The sequence below is a fragment of the Asparagus officinalis genome, chromosome 8, assembly GCF_001876935.1.
Source record: "Asparagus officinalis chromosome 8, Aspof.V1, whole genome shotgun sequence".
Taxonomy (NCBI): Eukaryota; Viridiplantae; Streptophyta; class Magnoliopsida; order Asparagales; family Asparagaceae; genus Asparagus; species Asparagus officinalis.
The window spans coordinates 4,734,564-4,752,595 of record NC_033801.1 but is presented as its reverse complement, the minus strand read 5'-3'; the positions used below and the strand labels follow the sequence as shown (position 1 = coordinate 4,752,595).

Sequence of the window (18,032 nt, the reverse complement as noted above, 5' to 3'; positions counted from 1 at the left end):
CATATTTCAGTTCTTGTTCCAAACAGGACCTGATCACCCCACAAGCGTTCCTATTCATCTTCTCTCATACTGCCTCTTCATATTTAGGTGGTCTTTCGTGGATCATAATGGTCTCTTCTAAATTCTGAGCATTGAGCGCATCCTGTACGTAGCTCATCCACAAACCAAAGTTGATTTTGTCGTCATACTTCACCACACTAATCTTAGTGTTCTGAAAACCAACTTGTATTGTACTCACCATCGATTTGCTGCTTTCACCTTCTTCTCCCATTGCGAACTAACTCCAAATTGTAGAGAAAGAACAAATTTGATAGAAATTAAGAACCACCCAACTGAACCATGGATCAGATTCCAAATAGATCTCCTATCCACACGAGGAAAACGAAATCTCCAACGACAACTCCTAATGCTATCTCCACCGAAGCCTAGAACTCCAAGAACCAAGCTTCCAACTGAATCTTCCTCTACCTAATCCAAAACACCCTAGATCTAAAATCTGAACTCTGATACCACTTGTTGCGCGCAGCGAAAATTTCGGCAGCACTTCGGCAGCACAACAAGAGAGTCAGATCATAATAAGAATTCCCGTCTCACCAAAGAAATAAGAATTTGAAGTGAATATCTCAACAAAGTGAGATATCGGCTCTTCCTCTCATCAGTTCTAGGACTGACCTGTCAAGGGATCCTAAAAACTATTACAAATCACACAAAAGCGATACAACCAAATTTACGTGGTTCGGCAAATTGCTTACGTCCACGGGGCAAGGAGGGGGGGAGATCTACTAATAGAGGGAGAGAATACAACTAGGGTTTACAATCACTCACAACCTAAACCCTCAAACAAACTCTCAGACCCCTCACAATATCTCTCTACAAAAGGATGCTCAACACCCTGATAAAGGGCTACTCAAACACAGGATAGCGGCTGTTTTTTCTCCTCCAAAAGCAACGTCTGTGTTTTCTTCTACACCCGCCGTCCTGTCAATTTCCAAAGTCTTGCACCCAAATTCTTTGCTGTAGCCGCAAAACAAAAACCCTTTGCCCACAGAAACCTAGGAAATCCTATTATAGATAGCTGCGAAATATTATGATTTCGTGGGCCGCATCGAACTTAGCCGCATCCGATTTCTTCACGCGCAAAAGAAACAAAGGCTCACGTGGGTGGCCCCCACATCACAATGATAATATTGTTGCGTTAGCATTTTGCCAATTTCCACAAAGCTAACAATGAACAAATTGTTGTGCTCATACTACTGCAATCCCTTGTGACCCATGTTTGAATTGTGACAGAAAATGATATCTTTATAATTAATTCGAAAATTACTAGGCTGCTAGAATTAGTGCACGTTCTTGTGGTACCGCAGTGGAGAAAACATTTCTTAAGCTAATTAGGTTCAACGATTTAGCTGGGTACAGTTGTAAAGCAACATGCAAGAGAGATCAATTATCGAAGTCTTTAAATGATCGAAGAACTATTATTTTCTAAAAATTAATATCTTAAGTTCTTAACAAGACTACACTTTTAAAACATTCCAATAGCAAGAGGGTATCTAGATAGGGAAATAAATTTAAAGTTATTTGTCCTCTTTAAATTTTATTAGTATTAGTGGAACCGTGAACTGGTTATAATTATAGGACGTAGATAATCACATTGATTGTTCAACCTTATGAAATCCTTATATGCTTCTCCATTACTTTTTATTTTAATTTTAGTTTTAATTTAATTTTAAATTTTTATTTTTTTGTTATTTCTTTCATCGTAGTTAGGTTTTCTGCTGAGTTGATGACATGGTCCGCCAAAGATCGATACAACTTCCAAGATCTCCTTAATTGGCACATGCACCTCAAGTGCTTTGCCATTCTGCTGTAGCTTAGGTGAGGAACCACAGGCGATCATGACCAAAAGGTATAGTTGGGTCCGAGTGCAATGCAAGTCATCAAACACCACAAAGGTTCAAAGTACGTGGAAATGGTAACAAATATTCCCCCCCAAACGTCATCTACGTCGCAGTATGTAAAGACTAGAGCATCAACAAATTGAGAGAGAAAGAGTAGGGTTAGATATAAAGAAATGACTGGGCCCGTATCCAGTGTATTTGTCGGAGATAGTGACTTGTTTGATTGTGATTGAATAGTAGAAAGAATATATGTAGTACCCTTAGCAATAGCGAAGCTCCTCAAATAAAAAGGAGAGTGCTGCTGCTCTCCAACAAATAAACTAACTAAACGAGAGGGAGAAAGAAGAAGGAAGAAAGAAATAAGAAAGGAAAACTCTAATGGGGCATCATTCTTGCTGCAACCAACAGAAGGTGAAGAGGGGACTATGGTCGCCGGAGGAGGACGAGAAGCTCATCCGATATATCAGCACCCATGGCTACGGATGTTGGAGTGAAGTCCCTGAGAAAGCTGGTATATATATTGAGACCTTACATAATTCTTCTAACATGTGCTTTACATTAATCTTCTCTAGTTCAATAATGGAGGCATCCTACTGATCATGCACCCGTATGGAGATTCTGAGAATATTAGAGTCTCATTTTCATGTCATTTCATTTTATATGTTCCTTGTTCTAAAACTAATAATTAATGAATGAGTCCTTTCCGTGGCATTTCAGCATGATGCAGGCCTTTGCAATCTAGTCTTTCTTTTTTGCTTCTTAGATAATAATGATGGCATCCTAATAATCCCAAGACTCATTTTGGTATATCCCTAGCTAGTTTGCCCCTCCCAATTAAGTATTTCAGTGTAGTGTACTAATTAACTGCCAATTTTCTCTGTTTAATTTGTGTTAATCCAATACTAGACGATCTTACTTTGTTATACAGTACTCTTAAAAATGAGCACTATTAAGAATGCATTAAAATAATAATAATAAACATGTGTGAAACAAAGTAGGACCCTCACCAGAAATTAACTAGTTCCAACAAACAAACAAATAAAAGGTACGTCATCACATGCAATCGAAAGAGAGAGCTTGAATTTAACAATGCTCCACCTTGTTGTTTTGCCACACAGGACTCCAAAGATGCGGCAAGAGTTGTCGTTTAAGGTGGATTAATTATCTTAGGCCCGACATTCGACGGGGAAGATTCACACAAGAGGAGGAGAAACTAATCATCAGCCTTCATGCTATGGTTGGAAACAGGTTTGATATTTATGAGCATGCATATTATTTCATGATACAATGCATTAATTTACAGTTGTTAATTTCTTAAATCTAACATATAATGGTATTGCGAATGTTGTCATGAAGTTATCAACGAGGATATGTCTTCTAAGTATATGCACTTGCTTTTTTGCGAAGTACGCATCGACATGTAATATTCTACATGCTAATATACTGTTAATATAAGTAGAAACAGTTGTAGTACCTGACTAAACAACAAACAGTGACATATATACATGTTCATGATAATGATGTACTAACAAGCTTTGCGAAGAATATCAACGATAACGATACGGTAACAAGCTTGAGACCATGAGCTTTCGTTTTCATATGGAAAAGAAGTCTCTATAATGCTTAATTCCAAAGTTTTCTCGTTATAACATGCATTATAATTTTGTAGATGGGCTCATATAGCAAGCCACTTGCCCGGGAGAACAGATAACGAGATCAAGAACTACTGGAACTCATGGATCAAGAAGAAGATCCGAAAGCCTACAACCCCTTCATCGACAAGTCCCCCTAGTGCTGAACTCATTAACCCTAGTTATAACTCAAACAACCAATTTGATGCTTTCACAAGCCAAAACATGCCGCCAGCAAGTGCTACTTCACATCAGGATGCAATCTTTCCATATCATTGCCCCCTCTTCATGTTTGATACTAGCATTGGTGATCATAATAATGGAGGTAATATCGGGCTGAGCTCCGAGGTTTGGAACCCTAATATTCAGCATCAAGACCAAGCAGTGCATAATTCGTTTTTTGCATATAATACTAGTAGTATGGATTCGAACTATTTGCCACCTTTGGTGGATGGGATGGCGGGTATGGTGCAAATAGGAGAAGATGGAGATCCAATTAATAGAGAATGCTTTGAGAAGCAAGATGTGAGTGGGTGGGTGGAGACTCAAAATTATCCTAGCCTTCTCATATGGGAGCAAATTCAAGGGGAGCTAGTTGGTGATCATGATCTTTCAAGCACAACTTCATCGAATATAGAGCGCATGGCTGCTGGTTCATTCCCTTCTTCTCAATGAGCACTCTTAATCTACTAGAGGTTGACAAGTCTCTCTCTCTCTCTCTCTCTCTCTCTCTCTCTCTCTCTCTCTTCCTTTACCTCTCTCTCAAATAAGGACTAGTGTGGATCGATTATTTATTGGTTTGTTGTTGCCCCCCTTTTTTTCTCCTTTTGTTTCCTTCCTTTGAAGCGAGGGTTTGTGCAGTGTCATAAAGGCATGAATCATGCGTGTGAATGAGATGTTAATTTATTTAAAGCTACATTACGTATATAAAGATAACAAGGTGGAGCTATCCATTGTATATACCGTGCATCATTCTCATGAAACGAAAATTAAATCTACAATAAAGACCATATATATGGCCACAAGATTAAACACGTTACAGCATTGTACTCCCTTTAACTTTTTTTTCATTCTTTTTTTTTTGTCTAATTTTAGTTGAATAATATTTCCCTTACCCGCTTGCACCTCATCGGTGCACTTTAGATCTAGAAACAAGAAAATCTGATACATTTCGAATCAATGCCATATAAAAGATTCTAATCGTTTCTCTTTTGGATATATATATAGAGAGCTAAATAAAAAAACATGTACAAGTAACAATTTTTTTCCTTTGAAAACTTCTTACTTACAGTTGTCAATCAAGTCCTGGAGCGAACTTAATCCTCCTGCTTCACAACTAGTCAGGCACAATCATCAGTAACAAGTATAAATCCTGCAAATAGAAAAGTGAGTAATGTAACAGACACTGAAATTCAAATATATCTATCATGAAAATTTTCAGGCTCTCATTTATTTTCTCTCACCTTTACAAGGTTAATTTCTCCCTCTCATTCCTGCGTGACAATTCGATCCTTTGTGGCTTTGTCCCCTTGTCACCTACAAGTTGCAGCACAAGATCAGATAAGTTAGCCGGAGTACAGTGCCATTTGGGTAATTGGAATCCAATATTGAAATAAGTTTTCTAAGCTTTTCAACAAAAGAGATGGTGATCGCTATCATGAGTGCGCAGTGCACAGTTGAATTCAATGCATGCATATGTTACCATAATTGCACTTTGGATGGACTAATAATCCTCGTGCATCATTTTTCTCAAGAAAGTGGTCACAATTATCGGCTAAAAGCATAATATTAGTTCTTCATCAATTGCTATACAGCCGGGGAATTTTTTAGAAAAGGTAGCAGTTTGTCGGCCATAGCAAATGCTAAGTAAATTCTACAACTGGAAAAGCAGGAAGAACTCAAAAATGTTTAGAGCTAGCACTCGAAGGACTAAGGCGGGCGAATAGTTGCGAAAGACATATGTTGTCAAATAATAAATTAACAATTTTCTTCATAATTAGGGAGAAATGATGGAACTTTTCCCGGTTACTGATTGAGAGCTTTTAAAGAGTTAATCAGATAATTTTCGAGACAAAGAGTATATTGTTCGAGACAAAGAGCTTCTGTGTCAGATTTTGTATCAGGGCCTGATTGGTTCGCTTCCTTCATTTTCCAAAACTCATTTTTCTTCATTTTTTTTGTGTTTCCTTACTTTCATGGAAAGTATTTCTTGTGTTTGTTTCGCCAAAAATATGAGCTGAAAGTACTTTCCACCATTTTTCTTAGTTTTGTTCAATTTGAAAAAAGGAAAAAACTAATGATGTGTAAATAGATTCTCTCACTTTCTAGTGTTTGGTTCAAATGAAAAAAAAAGAAGAAAGTATGACTATGGTCACCATGGTGTGCTTACCACCCTTATAGCATAAATTTATTTCCAACATAAATTGAGAAGTAAACATATATCAACCATCACATAAAAATATTTAAAATTTGAGGGACTAATTTACAATTTTAAAAAAAGTTTTAACGTAGTGATTGAAATGCCAAACTAAAAACTTAGAGGGAGGTGAATAGGGTTTATGCTAAGCTAATCCGATTTAAATACCAAATTAAAAACTTCTAAATAAATATATCCTAGAAAGAATAATATACAATAATTATATGTAAGGATAAACAATATAAACAAGGGTGAAATAAGATAAACAAATACAAATAATATAGTGGATGAATTAGACAAAAAAGAATAACGATAGAGATAAACAAAATATAAGTGCACAAGCCAAACTCAAACACACAAGAAATGATCACGGAGTTCGGACCTTCCGTTCTACGTCTCCGCTCCCCACTCTCAGGGAGAAATCCACTATCACAACCGAGTTTTTTATGCTCACCCGAAAAACGTTTACACCTCACACACGGTTTTCTAGTTCACCGAAAACTTTACAATCTCACACTCTTACAATCACACTCTACACCCTCTAAGTATTGGTCTCTAGCTCGTGGCTCCCTTAAGTGTTAGGAATTATAACCTACCTCTAGGCATTACCACCTACCACACTCCTCTTGGGACGACCCTATCTCCCACCACACAATCCTCTCAGACTCTCGGTGCACAAGTATATTACAAAGTGATCTCACAAATAAGTACAAATACAACAAATTTGTTCTCTATAATGCATGAGAACGAATTGTAAGCTCACTCTCTAAGTCACACAATCCCCCACAATCCAAATTATACTATGTATGAAAATACAATAAGCTCAATAGGTTGTGTGTGAACAAAGAGTATAATCAAAACAAACTAAACTCAAATAATTATTATAGCTTATAGAAATTATGAACAAAACAATAAATAGCTAGAAATAGAGTTTAGAAAAACTTCTCTATAGATAATAAAAGGGAGAGAGAGAAGAGTTGAAGCTCAAACACAAATGGTGATCTCCTCTTCTTCTTGTGAAATTTTCTTCACAAACTAAACTCTTGAAACAAACTTAAACAAACACTTAAACTCTCTTAAAACTTGTTTAAAAACTTTCTTCTTGTTGATAAAACTGAGGATATGTGAGGGTATTTATAGGAATCCCAAAGGCAAGAGAAAACAAGGCAAAAAGACTAAAAAACCAAAACAGGACAAGGCTAAAAAAAACTAACCGTTATAGCATCAGTCGATTGACGGGTTTCATCAGTCGACTGTTAAGCTGACAGTTGTAGGTATTTTTTAGCTCATCAGTCGACTGATGATCTCATCAGTCGACTGATGATCTCATCAGTCGACTGGTCAGTCGACCAACATAAAAACAGAAACTATTGACTATTCCAGGTGTTTTATTTAGTCGACTGAACATATGTATCAGTCGACTAATAACACTTTATCAGCCTGTTTTAAATAGTAAAACTGATTTTTAAAGTGTCTTTGAAAATAGCAAATAAATTTCAAAAAATATAAAACTTTGAAAATTATTTATAAACATGTTAATGTACATGTTACAAAAAAAAATTTAGAATTGCACTTCTCATTTGTGAAAACTCATTATTTTTCATAACTAGTCCAAAACATGAAAATACAACAACACTTGTTTTGTCATTTTGACTAAACCATGTTTTAAAAACTCTTGTATGGATTCATAGACTTAATAAAAGGTATAACCTATTGTTCTAAAGTCTATAACCCAAAAACACAATTTTTTTTTAATATAATAGAATATAAAACATATGAATGTGTATATGAATATATATTTGTTTTATATCTACAAAGCTAAACCAAATCAAAACAATAAATATGAAATATGTAATTTCATATTTATATAAACTTGAAAACCAATAAACCAAATCAAAACAATAAATATGAAATATGTAATTTCATATTTATATAAACTTGAAAACCAAAACATGTATGTATATATATTGAAATATGTAATTTCATATTTATATAAACTTGAAAACCAAAACATGTATGTATATATATAACTATATACATACCTAGAAACCAAAAACTAAAATGTGTGTGTGTGTGTGTGTGTGTATATATATATATACATAGAAACCAATAAAATATGTGTGTATATTATATTGAGCTTAAAGTACTAAACACACATAATATAAACATATGCTAAATATACCCAAGCTTGATGAAGGTCTTCAATAAGCACGACTTGGTAAACTTACGGATGAAGCTTAAACTTGAATCTTTAACTTGAATTGCATTGTTTCACTCCACTATTCCGCCAACCTCCATTGGATATGATCGTGAATGCTTGATTCCATCCATCCTCCAACATATTGCTTGTCTATAATATAAGAAAACATAAATAGTAAACAAATAATATTAGTAATAAATTATTTGTTAAACATCATCAAAACAAAAAGGCCAACAATCTCCCCATTTTTGATGATGACAAACAATTTACAAAAAAAATATATGCATGAAAAGAAATAAATATATAAATTATAATTATCATACATATAAATAAGGAAATATATACTCCTAATATTTCTCCCCCTTTGACAATAACAAAAAAGAGAAATGATAAGAGAGCGAAGGCTCCCCTTACAAATAAGCATGGGTGAGTATAAAACAAATATAGAGAATGACTACCCTTATCAAAATACCTTATGGAATATATGCAATGATGACCAAGACAAATATATGTGAGCAAGTATAGATGAAAGCATGCTAAACACAACTCACATACAAAAGGACAATGAGAACACATAAAGATATGTCATTTAAAAAGAATGTGTCTCAATGCACACACATAAAAACCATGCAAAAATAGATTTATGAAAACAAATGAAAGAAAAACATGAGAATCATGAAAAAAAGTTTTCAAATGAAAATAAATCATTCAAATGAAATCATAAATCAAGATTTAAATCCATAAAGATACATTGATATTATTTTTTGACAAAGAAAAGGCAAGCGAGGCAATCATATCAAGCTCTTGAGCTTGTTTTAACCCATATAAATATTTTTAGTGTCCGGTAAATAAGATTTGGGAATAAACACAATAAACCCGAGGAGTTATATAAACACAAACCTCTCATCAAAATCAAAACAAAGTATATATATATATATCTAAGAATGATGTTTGATCAATAAAGGAACTTTTCTTTGAAAAAAATTGACCAAATCACATAAAGAATATATTATAAAGCATAAATAGATGATCCATAAGCACAAACACATAAATATCATCATATAAGTGAATTAAAATGAATTCAAAAATACAAATCAAAACAAATACTTTCTTTTAAAGATTTTAAAAGTAGTTTTCAATAAAATCTAAAAATTAAAATCACCTTTAAGAACATGAAAAAAAACTAAAAACATAAAAAAATTTGTTTTTAAAGATTAAACAAGTTTTGATACCCAATTACTCTTGATACCTAAGAGTCTAGGAACATGACCCCTATCGTTTAAGCTCAAAGTCTTAGGGTTATGAACCCGTTTGGACGTATGTGGTGCACTAACACGGTCAAAACATAAATTGTATAAATTGATATTTCTTATTGGAATAGGTGCAATAAAGGGTTAAATAATTTGTATTGACCAAACGATTGTGCACGAGACTCATTTGTAAAAAATAGGTTGTTCTTTAAAATTATTTTGCAAACGAGAAACTCTTCTCACATCAAAACAAAAATTGACCAAATGACCAAATCTACCACAAAAATCACATTGATACACGTTAACATACTTATGATGAACTTCGTGAGAATGAGCATGTGAATGTATGTGTATATGATGATGAAGCTACATGAGATGCACAAGGAGCATTAGCATTCTTAGGTTTGTGTGCATCATAGCAAAATTTAGCAAGGTGGTATTTTCGACCGCAAATAGAGCACTTGTAAACTTTGCTATACAAGTATGCATAGTATGTAGTAGGGCTGAGCATGGTTCGGTCCAAAGCAAAAAAACCGACCGAACCGACCCACGTTTAACGGTTCGGTTCGGTTTTAGTTATAATTCGATTTGGGTTGGGTTAAAAAATTTTCAACCCGAACCGCCCGAACCGACCGCTTATATCCCTTACTATTATTTAACCCATGCGGTTATACCCATTCTTCATTTATCCAACCCATTCTTCATTTCTATAAAATCCTAACCCCTCACAATCCTAAACCTAAATCTCTAATCTCACTCTCCAGCTGTCATTGCTCCGTCCCAAGTCCTCCACGCTCAGTCCTCCAAGCTCCCGATGACGACGCCGGCCAGTTCAGCCTCCGCATTGACGAGCCCTGCACTGCCACGTTCGAGACCAAGATCCACTACAACTCCTCCGTCTCAAATTTCTTCAGTCATCCAACAATAGACTTGCTCACAAACCTCTACCCTGAGGTCCAGAACAGAAGGAGCTCGAAATACTGGATCTTGACGAGGAAACCCACGGTGAGGTGCTCAAGGCTCTGTCACGGGTGCTGATGAGGACCGAAAAGACCTTCTTGGGTTGCGCTGACATGATGGTCGCCGAGAATCCGAAGCTCTCTTTGATGGGTTCTTGTGTTTTGGTGACGGTGATGAAAGGGCAGGATGTTTACCTGATGAACGTCGGCGGCAGCTGGGCGATTTTGGGGATGAAGGGGAGGAGGGACTTGAGGAGCATCAACGAGGAGGTGGATGATGAATTGCTCGATCTGGTCACTCTGCAGCTTACACTGGATCGCAATACCTGTGTTAAAGAGGTGAAGGGCTAGTTTTTGAATTGTTCATTTCGCTGAATTTTAAACGTTATTTGATTTGATCGATCATGATTTTGATGTGTGTTTTTGTGTGTGTTTTGATTGCAGGAGGTTGTTAGGATTAGGAGCGAGCATCCTGATGACATTTCGGCGATTGTGAACGGGTGAAAGGCTCGTTGAAGGTCACAAGAGCTTTCGGGGCTGGACTCTTAAAACATGTACCTATTTTCTCAAGCATTTTAAATTTAATATTGTCGAATATATCAAGAATGGACGCTCAAATTTTGAATGCATTTGTTTGTTGGATGAAGTTGGAACCGAACAAACCGAACCGAACCGCACCGAACCGACTTGCAACAGTTTGATTCGATTTTGAATAATGGGCGGTTCGATTTCAGTTGTTCAAAATTTGATAAAAACCGACCGAACTGACCGTTTGCTCACCCCTAGTGTGTAGATGATTTAGAAATTGTAGCATTAGATTTAACACACTTGTCCATAAACTTATCATTTTTAACAATGTATGTTTTTAGAGGTGAATCTAAAGATGAAATGCGATTTTTAATATTGTTCAACTCAACTTTAGGCATAGAAACATTGTCAATAGAAGTAGAGCAAATATATTTATTTATAAATAAACTTAAATTATTTTTACTAGTTTCTACTTCTAACAAGACATTATCTTTTTCATAAAATAAGCACAAGGCATTATCTTTTTCATGAGATAAAATCGCAATAGATAAGCTCAATTTTTTATTTTTCAAACTTAAAATAACATTGTTTTTTTTAAGCATTATATTTTCTTTTTCAATGATGATATCAAAATTAGAAGTTATAATAAAATGCTTACTTTTTAAATCTAATATAACAATTATACAAAAAAATATTCAAACAATATATGCATTCAATAAAAATATATTGGACGTTTAAGAGCATATAAAACTACTCTAGGAAACATACCAACACCATATGAGAACACAAAGATTGTTGCTTATCTTTCAACGAAACAGAAGACTAAAAAAAGCAAAGCCAAAAACTCTATAACCCCACACCACATCCCTATTCACACACAGACATAACAGAGGACGCTGCAGAATGACCCACGACTGACTAGACGCACCAAGACAAACTACAAGAGACTAGCGCACCCTTCCAACAAAGCAAGTCACCTGACACCTTAATCAACTTCCTCCATCTTGCTCTCTTCATTTGCTGCATCCTCTTCCAAAGCGGGCATTTCTGTATCATCACCAGCTCCCTCATCCTCGTCGATGCTCAGCCCGAGCTTCAACATCCTGTGGATCCTCCCGGCAAAGGTGTTAGGATCGTCCAAGCTGAACCCAGATGTCAGCAGGGCGGTCTCGTACAGCAGCAGCACAAGATCCTTCACCGATTTGTCGTTTTTATCTGCCTCAGCCCTCTTTCTGAGCTCCTCCATGATACCGTTCTCCGGGTTAATCTCCATGGTCTTCTTGCTCGACATGTAAGAGCTCATGCTGCTGTCCCTCAGGGCCTGAGCCTTCATGATCCTCTCCATGTTCGCGGTCCACCCATACTCACCCGTCACCAAACAGCAAGGGGAGTCCACAATCCTATCGGAGACCACCACCTTCTCGACCTTGTCACCCAAAATTTCCTTCATCGTCTTGCATAGGCTCTCGAAGGCAGCCTTTTTCTCCTCTTTCTTCTTCTTCTCTTCTTCGGTGTCCTCGAGCTTCAGACCTTCCTTCGTTGCGGAAACAAGCTTCTTGCCATCGTACTCCTTCAGCTGTCCGACAGCGTACTCATCGATTGCATCCACCATGAAAAGCACTTCATACCCCTTCTTTTTGAGCTTCTCCAAGAAGGGGGAGTTCTCAACAGCCTTCTTGCTTTCTCCGGTGATGTAGTAGATATCCTTCTGGCCCTCCTTCATTCTGGTCACGTAATCCTTCAAGCTGGTCATCTCATCTCCGCTCTTGGTCGAGTGGTACCTCAGAAGATCAGCTAGCTTGGCCCTGTTCTGACTGTCCTCATGGATGCCCAGCTTCAGATTCTTTGAGAAGGCCTCGTAGAACTTGTCGTAATCCTCTTTGTTCTCAGCAATCTCGCTGAACATCTCGATGCACTTCTTCACCAAGTTCTTCCTAATCACCTTCAGGATCTTGTTTTGCTGGAGCGTTTCTCTGGAGATGTTGAGAGGGAGATCATCAGAGTCCACAACACCTTTGACAAACCCTAGGTACTCTGGAATTAGCTCCTCACAGTTGTCCATGATGAACACTCTTCGGACATAGAGCTTGATGTTGTTCATCTTCTTCCTGGTGTCGAAGAGATCAAATGGGGCCCTCCTAGGGACAAATAGGACTGCCTTGAACTCGAGCTGACCCTCAACAGAGAAATGCTTGACAGCAAGGTGGTCCTCCCAGTCGTTGGTGAGGCTCTTGTAGAAAGAAGCATACTCCTCTTTAGTAACCTCCTCCGGCTTCCTCAACCAGATAGGCTTCTGCTTGTTGATTAGAGTCCATTCATGAGAGACCTCCTTCACCTTCTTCTTCTTGGATTTTTTCTCCTCCTCGTCTACCTCCTCCACATCCCCTTCCTCCTCTTTCTTGGTTTCCTCATCTTCATCATCGCTTATCTCCTTCTCGGTTGTCTTCTCAGTCCAGAGGTAGATGGGGTAGCTGATGAACTCAGAGTGCTTCTTCACCAAATCCTTCAGCCTTCTCTCTTCCAAGTACTCCAACTGCAACAAGTTCAAATGGTGTAAGAAATCATACTACACTACGAGATCAAAAATTCTAGAGGAACTTTTGAGTAGAGCAAGCACCTGATCCTCTTTAAGGTACAGGGTAATCTTTGTTCCTCTACCAAGCTGCTCACCAGTTGTATCCCTGGTAACAGTGAAGGAGCCACCAGCTTGGGACTCCCAAACATATTGCTCGTCGTCATTGTGCTTGGTTGTAACAACTACTTTCTCAGCCACAAGATATGCCGAGTAGAATCCAACACCAAACTGCCCAATCATGCTCACATCAGCCCCAGCTTGTAATGCTTCCATGAACTCCTTGGTTCCAGACCTCGCGATTGTTCCCAGGTTGTTCACCAAATCTGATAAAAAAGACAAGGTGAGAAGGAGGAACCAGAAAAGTGCAAATGCAGACCGAATTCATCTGGTTCTTCAAGAACTACAAGAGGATAATACCCATTATTCTCAGCAACTTTTACTCAACCAAAATACAGAGGATACCAAACATTATACGCTATCTCAACTATTGTGTTGAGCATTTCAAACAATTAATATGTTTCCAGAGTAATATAATATGCTCTTCAAGCTAGCTACACATCGGGTACTGCACTTTTTTCATGACCTGGACGCTATGAACCAAGATAATATTCAACAATCTAACAAAAAAACTAGAAAACATAGGACACAATGCAGCAAATTGGCTGATTAGTAAACATGTCTAAACAGGATTATTTGTCAATCAAGAAATCAACTGATTTCACAACTTCTCATTCAAGGGCTAACTAGCTTGAAAACCAATTATCACCAATTTTGTGTTCACATACAAAGTGTAAAACAAGCGATTGTCTATAATTTAGTAAACCAAGCTGCAATGAACATATATCTCTGTATGAATCATCTTCTATCGGTTAAGCTTAATATCTTCATCATCCTATTCAAGATATATTAACAATTCAAAGTAATTCCTTCATATTACGATTTGTTCTATCCATTCTTGTAATTCCAAATTAAGATCTACAAAACTCATTGGCAAATTATTTAAAAAATTAATATTCTTCGCAGAATAGCCTATTTTTATTGATATATCATCCTATTCAAGATATATTTTCATTGGCATATTATTTAAAAATTTAATAGTCAGGAAACCATGTGCCATAAGATACGATTTTAAAATTTGTGATGCATAATTTTCTCAGACATTTACAGTTAGCAGCATTTGTTCTACAATCCAGCTTAATACACAGCTAATTTTCAATATACTTCCTCTTTAATTATAATCATTTCTAATTATAATCATTTCTACGATTACGGAAAGATTTTCCACTTTCAATCAGCACGCAGTTGCATATTATCTCACAATGCTCAAAACACTTCCCTCAGTAACACAGCCAATAGTCAAGATAAACAACAAATCATCAATAATTTAACATCAATACTCTAATAATTTAGTAAATAAATTTCACGAGGCAAGGAATCACTCACCAGCCTTCGTCATCCCAACTCCACTATCAATAATCGACAGCGTCTTGCTCGCCTTATCCGGCACCAACCTGATGAACAGCTCCGGCTGAGCATCGAGCTTGCTCTTATCCGTCAAGCTCTCGTATCGAATCTTATCCAACGCCTTCGCGAAAACAACCACAAAAATCAAACAAAAACATCAGATTAAGAACTCCTCAATCAACAAAAACCCTAAATAATCCCAAAAATAGACCAAAACTTACATCCGAGGAATTGCTGATGAGCTCTCGAAGAAAGATCTCCTTGTTCGAGTAGAAAGTGTTGATGATCAAGCTGAGAAGCTGGTTGATCTCCGCTTGGAAAGCGAAGGTCTCGGCCTCCTGCATCTGAACGTCCGCCATTGATCGATCGAGATCGAAGGATCGAATCGAAGCTTTGAGATTTTGAGAACTTGAGATTAGGGCTTTCAATGTTTTTCTGCGATCTGCTGAAACGCGAGAAAGAGGGGAGAGAGATATTTATAGGGGGGCTTTGAGAGTGTCCAGGAGCTTCGTGGGATCGAGGGATCTCTAGAGGGTTCTGACGCTTTACTTGGGTTTATTTTGGGGGTATCGACGGCTCTGGCGCTTCGTTTCGCTTCGAGAAGGTTCTGGGTTTAATATTTTGGGCGGGAGAGAATAATGAAAGCGAGACCGGGAAAGTATGTATGATGGGCCTTTGTTGGGCCTGATCAGCGCGCTCCGGTTTTGGAACTAAACCTACTATTTAGTTTGATTTGAATGTTTTTTATTTTTTTTTGTTTCTTTATATATATTTACTGTGGCTGGCAAAATGGATGTGTGAAATGATCGGAGAGTTTCTGTAGATAAGAGGCTTTAAGACTTGGTACTCACCATCCATGATTTGACTGGAAGCTGCTCGGTGGGTAACGTCTTTCTTGGGATTAAGAGTAGTATTTATTTTACTATTTTTAATACTAGTCGTGAACACCATACAAAGTATGGCATATCATTTTTTTTCTTGTTTTTTTTTGATGGAAAAACAAGGGATGGACCCTGTTCATTTAATAAAAATATAAGTGTCTTACAAAAGTTGGATACGAAATGTATCCGTCAGTTGATAGATAGAAAACTTAATTTCTCTTAACCATTGATGTATAACCTTCTTCTCCTAAACATCCATGAAGATGAAGAGAGGGCCTTGCCGTCATTCATCGTTGACATAGATATAAAGGAGAACCAAAGCCGGCCATACATGTAGCAAAAGAGAAATTAAATTTTCTATAAATCAAATAGAAGACAAGATAACACTGACAAAAGTATATATGTACATCACACTTAGACAAATCCAGATTTCTTAGCTGCTGCTGCGAGGGATTGGTTTTGCTTTGAACACTTTTGCCAACTGATAAGCTTCCTTCCTTCTTCCCGATTCTGTCCATTCATACAAAGCAAGAATAGAAGTGTTAATAATAGATTCAGCTGAAAAAGTTTTCTGCTCGAAGATAAATTTGTTCCTTGAAGTCCATATAACCCAACAGACTACAGATAAGATGGTGCGCCATGTGAGACCATCAAGCTTTTGTAGAGATGCAACAGATAACAACATATCATCCAGAGAGGTTGGCCAATTAAAAGGTAAGAAATATTTTCTAAAATGTTGCCAGACTTCCATTGATGTTTTACATGAGAAGAAGAGATGATTTTTAGATTCGATGTGCACATCACATAGAACACATTTAGGATCGCCTTGCCACCCTTTCTTCATGAGATTATCTTTTGTTTGTAGGCGATTCAGAGATAAAAGCCAAATGAAAATCTGAATTTTGCTGGGAAGAATTGGATTCCATGCTATTTTGGAAAAAGCATATTTGATACCTCTTGAGTTTAAGAACTCATAATATGATTTATCATTTTTTTCTTGTTATAGTTATCCCGATATATAAATGCTACAACAATATTTTGAAAATTTTTGAACTGCTACAGTAACCACCTCTGCTTCATTTTTAAAAAACGATACAGTGTTCCCGTGTAATATTTTTCAAAAAATGCTACGTTGTCTATTTTTCTGTTTGCTATAGTCCGTAATAACACAACAACAAATGTTATTGTAACATTTACTGTAACATGAATGGTGAATCATGGGTTCTCTCATTTGTATAGAGGAGTAGATTAGTTATAATGCATTAAAATCTTGAAGATTAATGCCTAGATAAAAGTATTATGCATTTAGCATGGTTCAATCTAAACACAACTTTGATCTTTGTAAGGCTGTGTTTGGTGACACCTCAAAATGAGTTTAGAATTGATCCTAGTCCTACTTCGGGGGGAAATATGACTTGGTTTGGGCCAGTATTAGCTCAAATTTTCTAGGGATAAGTTTAACTATTAAATTTGTTTTGTAGGGTGAACTCCAATGGGCTCATCCTCTACAGCCAAGCACACATGGTAATTAGAGGCTAGGATCTGGACCAGACACATGTTGGTTTGAATCCAATAGTCGATGCTCTTACCCTAGAGAATTGTGTTGTCTTTACTTCTTTTCTGTTGAAGAGTTTGCTTTGTTAAGAATTAGATGTCAATACTCAAAATTTTCAAATATTCAAATCAAAATTTCTAAAAACGTAATAATAAAGTAATGTATTGGCAAGTGCAAGTAATATGAAATTACTATATAAAGAGTTGTTGATCATCCATGTTAATATTTTATGTGCATTTATATTATCTCTAGTAAAAAATATTGATCAAAATAATAAGAAATTGCTAAGAAAATATGTATATGGCATCTAAAAATAATAATTAGTGCATCTTTACTTTAATAAGAGGACCGAACTTGAGCTTAAAGTTCTTAATGAACATTTGAATGTATTAAAAAAACAAATTATATTTTACTTGTTAAAAACTATTTTCATTTAAATATTTAATACATGTTAAATAAGGTTTCTTTTTAAAACATGTTACTACCTACTTCACATTGTGTGGCATTTTTATTCTCATAATAATATTTTTTTAAAAGAGTCATGCATAAAAGCTTAATTTTGAGAAGGAGATGGATGAGTGAAAATAATGGAACCTTCTAGGAAAAAAAGGAATGATATTTTACATTTAAAAAGGAAATATATTTTTAATTTGAAAAATAGATGGAAAATAAGCA

The 18,032-nt window shown here is 36.3% G+C and overlaps 2 protein-coding genes across 2 annotated transcripts; one reads left to right on the top strand and one right to left on the bottom strand.

Moving 5' to 3' along the window:
- LOC109820197 (myb-related protein 308) lies at window positions 2,231-4,418 on the top strand. Its single transcript, XM_020386302.1, has 3 exons — window positions 2,231-2,409; window positions 3,017-3,146; window positions 3,568-4,418. The coding sequence occupies exons 1-3, from the start codon at window positions 2,277-2,279 to the stop codon at window positions 4,202-4,204; spliced, it is 900 nt and encodes a 299-aa protein (XP_020241891.1). The 5' UTR covers window positions 2,231-2,276; the 3' UTR covers window positions 4,205-4,418.
- Window positions 11,659-15,473, bottom strand: LOC109820371 (heat shock protein 83). Its single transcript, XM_020386500.1, has 4 exons — window positions 15,143-15,473; window positions 14,901-15,042; window positions 13,500-13,780; window positions 11,659-13,415 (listed from the first exon to the last, which is right to left on the bottom strand). The coding sequence occupies exons 1-4, from the start codon at window positions 15,278-15,280 to the stop codon at window positions 11,868-11,870; spliced, it is 2,109 nt and encodes a 702-aa protein (XP_020242089.1). The 5' UTR covers window positions 15,281-15,473; the 3' UTR covers window positions 11,659-11,867.